At 32.0% G+C, this 10,165-nt stretch overlaps 1 protein-coding gene across 1 annotated transcript in view; it reads left to right on the forward strand.

Moving 5' to 3' along the window:
* Positions 1-9,910, forward strand: part of LOC118182428 (immunomodulatory peroxidase-like) — a 95,920-nt gene extending 86,010 nt beyond the window's left edge. Inside the window, exons 13-15 of the mRNA XM_035351770.2 lie at positions 2,278-2,447; positions 7,520-7,622; positions 9,704-9,910. Of these exons, the coding sequence (XP_035207661.1) occupies positions 2,278-2,447; positions 7,520-7,622; positions 9,704-9,764 (334 nt within the window). The 3' untranslated portion in view covers positions 9,765-9,910. The remainder of the gene's footprint in view (positions 1-2,277; positions 2,448-7,519; positions 7,623-9,703) is intronic.
* Positions 9,911-10,165: the final 255 nt, after the last annotated feature.

The raw sequence follows: 10,165 nt of genomic DNA on the forward strand, positions 1-10,165 counted from the left end.
AGAAACTTCAAAAACGATATCATAAAAGGAAAGAATTTAAATTATACTTTAAAAAAGGATACGATAAACTAAAGTATAAAAATACTTCTTCTAGAACTGAAATTAATTTCTTATTTTATGTTCTGTTTTTAGATTATAGATATCTGTCAGAAATATGAATATGAAAAATAAATTGCAATTTACCCGTTTTATCCAATTCACAATTTACTTGCTGTATTATAAGAATATTATATTATTGCTTACATATATATATTACTGCCATAAAATGTATTTTATGTGCCCTTTATAATAATTATTTTGCAGGAATTAAGAAAATTAAATTTGATTGAGTATAAGTTTATGAGCATTTTAAAGCGTTAATTCAATCCATATATAATAAATAAGAGATTTTACGAATATTTCTTTGTTAAATCGTCCATTGTCCTTAAACGCCAAAATTAACAAACATCTCCTAATTGTAAAATGCAAATTTCAAATGTCATCGAATGGTTAAAAGTGACCATTTAAATTATAGTTAAGAGCGGGTCTAGTGAAGAATGACACATTGTAGTGAAAATGTATAGTATGCGATGCTTCTTATCGTAAGCTGTTCAGATTAATCAGTATAAAAATGATTACAAACGAGTTTATAATTGAAGAATAATATCAGTTAGTTCTCATTATATGCGAATGCAATCTAATCTCAGGTATTTTTATATAAGGACTATATAATGTGAGATAAGAAACTTCACGTTAAAGAAGCTTTGGCATGAGGACGCTGGTATTTTTATGACTGTCTACGTTTTCTGTATTAGACGCTAGTATTTTTATAACGGTCTAAGTTTCTGTAAAGTATTTTTATGACGGTTTTACACCAGCAACATTCATTATGCGAGTAGTAGTGGCTTCAATGACTACTTTAAAGTAAAATTATGCATGGATATTATTATTCATTACCTCATGAATGTAATATATAGTAAAATAATGTTTTGCTTTACTTTTTATAGGCAAAACAGAAAGTTTCTATTACAAAAACAGCTTAACGTAACCACAGTTCTTGATGAATGGTATCGCTAATAGCATCAAGAACTAACGCGTGCTCAGTATAAGAGAGTGTTTGAAACAGTTCCGATTTATAAACAAAATTTTTATAAAATGCATTATATAAAAATCGCTGCATTTCTTTTTTTTTTTTTTTTTTTGAATAAGAGGTATTGCAAAAACAAACTACTTCTCTCCGAAAATTTTCGCAGATACCTATAGTCATGTTGCTCGTTTCGAAAAATTTAGACCAGGGATTTCCAAACTTTTCTTGCATTAACCCCTTTTAAAACAGTAACTTTCTCCATCACTCTCCATTACATTTTTCACTATAACATACATTATACAACACACTCATAATAAAAGTATTAATTGCACATAAATAAGTTAAAGATAATAATTAGATTAAGATTATGAACAAAAATTTTGAAAATGGTTATTAGATTTATGTGCAATTAGTTTTTTAATAATTTTAATTTACAAATATAAACAAGTTTTCATAAAAAATATTACTTCTAATTGCATAAAAAAATTCAATTTTAATGAATGTCATCGCTGCGCGCCTTAGGTATAGTGATGACCTTTTTGTTTAAGATTTCGCATAAAATTGCTTAACTTAATCTTTAAATCACCTCCTTCAAAAATATTCAATCAGTTTCTTGTTTTCCATTCTAGTTTTGCATTCTTCACGTATTTTTTAAATTGCGTTTTCTTGAATTTACATTTTACATCGCACTTATAGCATAAAAATTATATAATATAAAAGTATTAACTGCATTGAATATAAAATATAATTATTAATTTTAATGTATTTTTCTTATATTATTTTATCTGAATTTCTTCCTTCGTAAAGAATTCTTTATAACAGTAAACAACTAGTTATCAATTTTATTAATAATATTTTTTGTAATTAACGGGTCTTGACTTTGTCTAACAATTACTAACGGTTAATTAATATTCGGTTATTCACCCGTTGATTATCTCTGATCTAACATTTCATCCACCTTCAGAGGTCAATACCAACTCCGGTAGGAATCCCTGATTTAGAAGCTTGAATTATTTACACGTTAATTATATTTAGAATTGTTTGAACTTACAAGCATGTGGATGATGTCGATTTGTGAACTCGACTGTTAAGTGAAATACCCAAAGAGGGAGCAGTTATTGGTTATATTTATTATTGTTTGGACTTACAAGCATGTGGACTGTAACTTGAACTTACAGGCACGTTAATAATTTAATTGTTTGAACTTACAGGCATGTGGATGATATCGATTTGTGGACTGGGATATTAAGTGAAATACCCAAAGAGGGAGCCGTTGTTGGTCCAACTGCAGCTTGCATTATTGGTCTGCAGTTCAATAAACTGAAATATGGAGACCGATTTTATTTCGAACACCGCAACGAGCGATCTTCCTTTACTTACCGTAAGTGTAATTTTTATATACACGTTCCTGCATTTTTATCTTCACTCTATATTATAATAATTAACAATATGTTTTATATGTATGTGTAACTCTAGAATATTAATATATTTTATATAATTGAAAATCCATGATGGATCAATCGAACATAATCCTTTGTTGAATCAATAGACATTTTTGTCTAAGTAATGGTTGGAATTTTCAAGCTTCAAGTAAGGAAACAGGGTCATATGAACAAGTTACCTTTATTGGCAAATCAAGAAAACTTATTGAAAGATTCTTCGTAAAATAAATTAAGTCTACGATTTTTAGAATTATATGCTATTCAGTGCTATGTTTCTACTAAACTTCGAAGAACTTGTGAAATATAGGCAGTTATATTAAACAGAAATAATTACAGGTAAATAAACGTTAATTATCAAAACAACATCCACAACATAGATGTAAATTATTCATTTTTCGGTACTCTGTCTCTTTTTATGTTTCTTTAACTAGCTGTTCTTTTAAAATGTTTAAAACTTCCCCCGACAAATTCTTAACCATGGCCAAATGATACCCCAAATGTGTAATTACATATCTCACTATCAGCGACAGTCTGCTAATCTTTCACTCTAAAATGAGATTTATGTAATTAAACTTCTGAAACTACCTTTAATGTAATATAATATACATATTTAAGACTACCCAAACTACAGTTTTTAAAAATGGTTTCTTTCTTAATTTTCGTAATTTTCGGAAAAATTTTATTTTAAAATAATGAATTCACTAAAAAGGCTGAAAATAGCAGAACACTTGTGATTTCATCGTAATATTTTAAATTCTTTCTTTTATAGTTAATTCTTTCCAAATTGCCATAATTTTGCAACTTCCTTGCATTAAAGACAATTGATATAATGATAAAATTTTTAAAGTACTTAGATTTTCCAATTTTTTATAAAATGCTGCTAACATGTTAACAAATCTGTTTTTATGCATTTCATATCAGAGCATAACAAGAACGACTATTGCAAGTGCATTTGGAATAATCTACATACATATGCAAAATTGGTATTTTTTAAGTGCAATCCCATTTCTTTAAACTAAGGAAATACAGTCGAATATACAGTCGAACCCGCTATAACACATTCAGTTTATTACGAAGCCCCGTTATAACAAAAAACGTTATTGGTCCCGCCCAATTTCCTATATACTCAATGTTATTTTATACGACTATATAGAATCTCCAAATTTATAAACTCGGATATCACAAACTTTGTAGATATCATTCACTGTTTTATTTTCACACATTCATTTAGGATTTCTGCAGTTTTCATCCTGAATTACTAAACCTTGAATTCACCCATGTTAAAGCTATTGGGATAACAATAAAAAGCTTTGCATTACTATTCTTCAATCTTCACCTTTCTGTGTGTTCTAACTACGGCTAAAGAAAGAGATAATCAAAAGCAGGTATTTTATGCATTTCTTGGAAAATCAGGACATATAATACACATACATCAGAAGATCCAACTGTACCACGCGCAAAGCAAATTAAGAACCATTTTTCAACTGAGTCAAAATCTGTTTTTGATTCCACTCAAGTTCTTTCATTGAGCCTTTAGGCAGGGCTCTATTTAAGATTGATGCTATGATGGAAATTTTAGAATATTTGCTATTCAGAGTAAACGAAGGTAGTGAATAGATTCTTATGGGCTTGAGATTAAACAGGTGATTCGCCTTTTATGAAAGAGGAATTTTTGTACTTATTTGTTTTTCTTGTATCATATAACATTATTAAAGAATGGTGTTCAGAAACCATTTACCCATATTTTCCATGGATTCTACAATTTCCAAAACAATTCTTAACTTGCCCAAAGATGTAGTAGCCTTCCTACAACTTTCAACTAGGTTGAAGAATTTTGTGGGACATCTACGCCATTGGGCGCCTTAAAATAATTCAAGTGCATCCTGATGGGCGTCATCTTGGCTCACAGAAGTTGTCCATTTCGATTGTTTTTCAGGGTTATTTATCACGCTCGAGGTTTGGTATTTGCAGACTTGATACAAATTGCTCTCGGGTTTGGGAGTTCAAGGCATGTCTTAGAGAATGAGATATTTTGACCACGGCACCTGATGCATGAGGGTATTTCGTCTTTTTGGAGAGGGTACTGACAAGATAAATTATTCTGTGTGTACTTCTGACATCGAGAGCTGCTAATGGCTATGGACAAATCTCTGCACAAGTTCCCCCGAGGCCCAAAAATGGACAATTCTGACTCTGGTGGGGCGTCAGAATTTCAGATCAAATTATTTCCCCATCAATCCTTGACATTTGTATAAAATACACAATTCATTTAAAAATCCTCTCATTCTCTTTGAGCACAAACTGCTTAACGTTTCCACAAAACTTTCCTTCCGAATAATTCCTTCCTGAATTTCATGCTCCGTAAATCGAGTAGAGACCTTTCGTAACTATTTTGAAAACGTTTCCTTTTAAAAATCAATTTTGATACTGTCCGATCGAACAATATCTTCGCAGTCCTTCATTTCAAGTAGCAAGGAAAGTCCTTTCCCATGCTTCCTCGCCAATTCGAGTTTTGGCCAAAATACTGGCGACAGTTGTACTCTAACATTTTTTCTGCTGAAAATAGAAAATAGTCGAATGTGCATCATTAAGTTTTCCATCACTCGGAGTTTAGAGTAATTACGTTGTTTTGAAGCAAGAGGAGTGAAAAATCTCATCAAGACTTGAACCCTGGACCTCTCGAATACGCGTCGAGTATGCTTCCAATTACACTAGGAGGCCATGTGAAGTTGTGGGAGAAACTACCTCATGTACTCCCCTCTTTTAAAGGGTGACTAGGGATGAGGGGTCCCAATCGTAAAATTCTTGTGGTAACGATTGTCGTCCACCACCGTTTAGTTCGGGCGCCACTCGTAGAGTCATTAGATTATTTTGAAGCAGGAGATGCGAAACTATGCAGTGCCCTCTCCAGGGCTTTATTCCTTAACCTCTCGAATACGCGCCGAATATGTTTCCAATTACACCCCGAAACATGCGAAAAGGAGGGAGAAAATACCTTATGAGATAACTGAATCTGTTGCTCTGATGAACTTCAGATGATATAGGACATGTATCATGGCTTTAACAGTTTTCAAAGGGGTAATCTAGGTTTCGTTTAACTAACTTCGGCAATTATTAAGAAAAGTTTCCATCTTGAGGGAGCATAGGATCAAAATCAGGTGTATCATATGGGGATTTCAATACAACTGAATTTCTTCAGGCGCAACTTCAATGATTCAAAAGCCGCACATATTGCTGTCTACCATAATTGATCCAAATCTCCTTGCAGTGATAATATCTTGGACAGCCGCGGTCAGAAATTCAGTTATAGGAGCCCAATCAGTCTCTGACTTCGGAGCTTAAGGTTTCTTACTTTTCGTTTCTTGACAGCCATATTTGAACCAATATTTTTACAAAGTTCTCAGCGTTGAATTTCTTTCCAGGAGAAACATCCTATTTAATTTTCATGGCCATATCCGAGTAATCAGTGCTATTCAAGTCCATTGACTCTCGAAAGAGAGCCATGATCACAAATGTGATCCCAATCTGAGGATTTTCCATGCGCGTCTAACTGGTGAGGTCTTATTTGTTTACAATTGTTGAATTTCAGAACGAAATACGTTCTTTCCCGAAACAGAATTTTGCGGCGTGTCACTATAAATGTTAGTTCACTTTAGAAGGCTGATTCACTTTTCAAATTGTTCCCATCAGATGTTGTCGCCCTGTATTATTTTTAAAGAAATTATGTAATGAAGTATTTGCATGTATGTTTCTCGCATCATGGAAAAATAATAGCCATAAGATTTAAAACAATGTAGTCCTTCACTCGAACATGTGCATTTGGAAACCCGAATTTTGAATTTCGAATTTTTTAATTTAATTTAATTTTTTATATATTTTATAAAATCATAATAAATTTTTGATTCGCAAACTCAACGATTTAAAAATGCAGTGGCAAAACTATTCGAAACAAAAAATTTTTAGCTTTAGTGCCTGAATGTTACCATTCGGAAAAATGCAAGATATTTATCTTCTAATTTTAATTCACAAACTTGGCTCCATTAAAGAAATATGTTACCATAGTCCGGAATAAAATACTTTTACTTTCCCCATACCAACGTTTTGCCAACATTAAAGTCTAAGATAGTTTCAAATGTAATCTGGGAAATACTGAGTAACAAACTAAGGGATTTCAAACAATAAATATAGTTCTTAAAAATACTTTTCTATTTTTGATGTTATTGATTTAAATAAACGTGTATTAAAATCAGATGAAATATCTAAATTAAATGAGATGTCTAATTAGAAATATACAATAGTTTATGAAATTACACTAGTAAATTATGTGAATTTTGAATAACTTAAAATTCACTAATGGAAGATGTTTTTGAATAAACATCTTCCATTGGTGAATTAGATTTTCTAGAGGCGTTTCACCTTCAAAAAATCTTTCTGTTCTAGTTAACGACACTAATTCCAATCCATCTTTGCCTTTAGCCTTTAAGGAAATTATGTGTCAGTCCTGGTTTCATGAATAGATAACGCCAGTTAACTTTTGTCCAGCCATTCTTATCTTATCTAATCATTATATCTTATCTCGTTCATTTGCGCTTTGGTAGCTGAGGAGGATGGTTCGGTAAAAACCATGGAAACTTGTCCTGTGAAAATTTGCAAATATAACTCTGATTTTTGTTGTTTGAATTCTAAATTAATACTTGTTCGGAGCGTTATTTTATCTTAATTAAAGCTCAATTGATTCAACGGAAATAATTTAGCCAAAAAAGACACAGTAATTAGAAAAAATCCAAAAACTTTCCAGTATTATAAATTGGAAAGTAATGTGTCATATTAAATCTAATTTCATATTTTATAACAGGAATTATAAGTTTGAAAAATGAAGAGAGAATGCTTTTCAGTATTACTTTGAAAAAATCAAAGGTTTGTTCTGCAAATAGGCTAAATATTCAAGTTTGTTCTTAAGTACTCCTTTTTTTTTATCAAATTACTTTATTATTCCTATTTTGAATTTCAGAGCAAAGACAAGAGCTGAAGAAAACATCCTTATCGAAGATTATATGTCTTAATACAAAAGTATCACAGATGCCTTTAAATGCTATGTTATTCAACAGCAGAAAGTATGAATGTTATCTTATTTTGATTATAATTACCTGTATACTTTAATTAGTTTTTCAGGGTATCGTGGGTCTGTAAAAGAGTATTTGATACTCTAGGCAAAGAAAATTAAACCAAGCTATTATCTGTATAGAAAAAGGTGACAACTTCTTCAATTCAATGCGATCAGTAAAAACCTAATTAATCATGAGTACTGAACATTAGCAGTCTAAGCAAATTACTTGCATTAAGTAACTGATTTTGTTTGAAACTGAGCCTAGAAAAAGGCTTTCTGTAATAAAACTTCCATAAGAAAACCGCCTATATTTCCAGACAGAATTCATTTTCAGTGAAAGCTGGTAGCCTTTGATATTACGATCATCGCTGATGTTTAATGCCGTTACTTAAGTATTTTTTCGGAAGGATAATAATTTTAAGAAGTGATCATGTTAGGGATGCAATAGCCATTAAAAATTTCAATTAAATATTTTTTCTGTATTTAAAACCGCCCAGACGGTATAGGGGTCAGGGGAGCCAGCTTCGGTACCGAAGGACCCAGTTTCGAATACCAGAGAAGACATGGATGCTTATAAGTGTATAGTGTCTGTGCGACATCGAGGCACTCTAAATATGCGACGAGTCGAAAGCCCTCTCCAAAGGCTGATGGTAGGAATAGAGGGGCGGGAGACCCTCGGACTCGTCCCCTCCCTGAGGTGTTCTCCATCAAAATTTAGGGAGGAACTGTATGTTGCTCAAGGCTCTTGACAACGGCAGGCGCAATCTTGCACTCCTTCCCACGATGGATTTCGTGAGCTTGTTCTGATATTACTGCCAGACAAGGGAGATAAGTCACAACAACATTGTATTTAAATAAAATTTATTCAAATTTAAATAAACCTTAAAAACCTTTGGAGAATTCGCCGGGGCAACGGGTCAGAAGGCCTCCCACTCCTCTTTCCCTATCACACAACCTCTCAAGAGGACTTTCAGCTCGCCGTAAATTTGAAGTAGTCCCATGCTGCACAGACACTATACATTTACAAACATACATGCCTTCTCTGGGATTCGAGCCCAGACTATTCGGTACGGCAGTCGACCACCTAACCCTTATCTCGGTTGGGTGGCCGAATAGAGTATATAAAAAGAGTAATCACTGAATCTGCAGATGATTTTCAGTTTGTTTACGAATTTTTGCAACGTGAAGTTTTCCTCATTTGGACGATAGTCGGATTCAAGAATTTAAAATAATTTTACCTATTAACTACTTTACAGTTCGAAAATTATACTTATCCATTTCATTTTTTCATTTGCGTAGTTTATAAATAATATGTCGTAAATTAAGCTATAATTTGGAGGAAATAACGTATCTATCGAAGAAAATAATTGACATTTGAAAAAATACTTCATTTAATAGTAGCCTTTTCTTTTCTTAGAATTTCTATAGAATTTCATCCATCGTCAATCATCATCATTTTATACTTTTCAAAAGAGAGTTTTTATGTTACTAGTAACAAAAGATTTAACTGTCTGGACTAGTTTTCTAACCAGTTATATGATAAAGGAATTATTTACTACACTTTCATTTCTTACTGGACAACTAAACAAAAATCATTCTAATTAACTGCCTAGCACTCGTAAATTCGTAATTTGTTTTTTCAGGTCAAATATGGCATTGTTCTTTGAAGAACGTTTAGTAAAATTTTCAAACAAATTATAGGTACGGTGTCTAACAGGGACCTAACTAAAGGGGGACATATTTTCCTGTGCACAGCTTAAAAGGGGCGCCAAACTTACATTGCGAATTTTTAGAATGAAATATCTTCTATTCTTGGCAAACAAGAGGAGCGCGAGATCTTCAGTTGACCCCGGGCGATCTAAACCCTACAGCTCTGGTATCTAACTTTCCATAATGCTTTAGTGTGGATGCATTTATGTAGCGTGTTCAGTGTCATAAATTCCACCTTTATCATATTTTATATATAAAACTGATTATTTAATTCATAAAATATTTTTAAGGTTTCTTTATCTTTTTTGTGATTGAAAATAGTTTAAATCTCATATTATATGCATATTAAATGTAAAACTTTCATTTTATTTCTTTCAGCAATCCTTTCATTGATTGTTCAAGAGTGGCAGGGATCGACCTGTCTTACTGGAAGGAATAGTGTCTGAATTAGACTCTTCAAAGCAATGAAATAGCCTATTTTTATACTGGATTTCAAGCATAAATTATCACCAGAAATTTTTTGCATTGTATGTAATAGATAAATTAAAATACTATTTCCAGTAATAAAATTAATAGATAATGTAATGAGCTTTGAGATTTTCTTTTATTTTCAACAAGTGCCATCTTCTTCTGAACGTAAATAAAACACTATTTGAACTATTACTGTTTAAGACCTTTTTGGAGGTATCTTGGAACGCAAACATTAATTTTTGACGTAGGAAATAGATCAGTAACATACATGAATATCATCACTTATCTTTTTAAAATATAAATTACATAATCAGGACAAATCGTGTCTGTATCAAATTGTAATCAATATTCGAAGACATATATCATCTA

Source organism: Stegodyphus dumicola, chromosome 4 (assembly GCF_044657685.1).
Source record: "Stegodyphus dumicola isolate Sdum_Otavi_A_Nest chromosome 4, ASM4465768v1".
In the NCBI taxonomy this organism is placed as follows: domain Eukaryota; kingdom Metazoa; phylum Arthropoda; class Arachnida; order Araneae; family Eresidae; genus Stegodyphus; species Stegodyphus dumicola.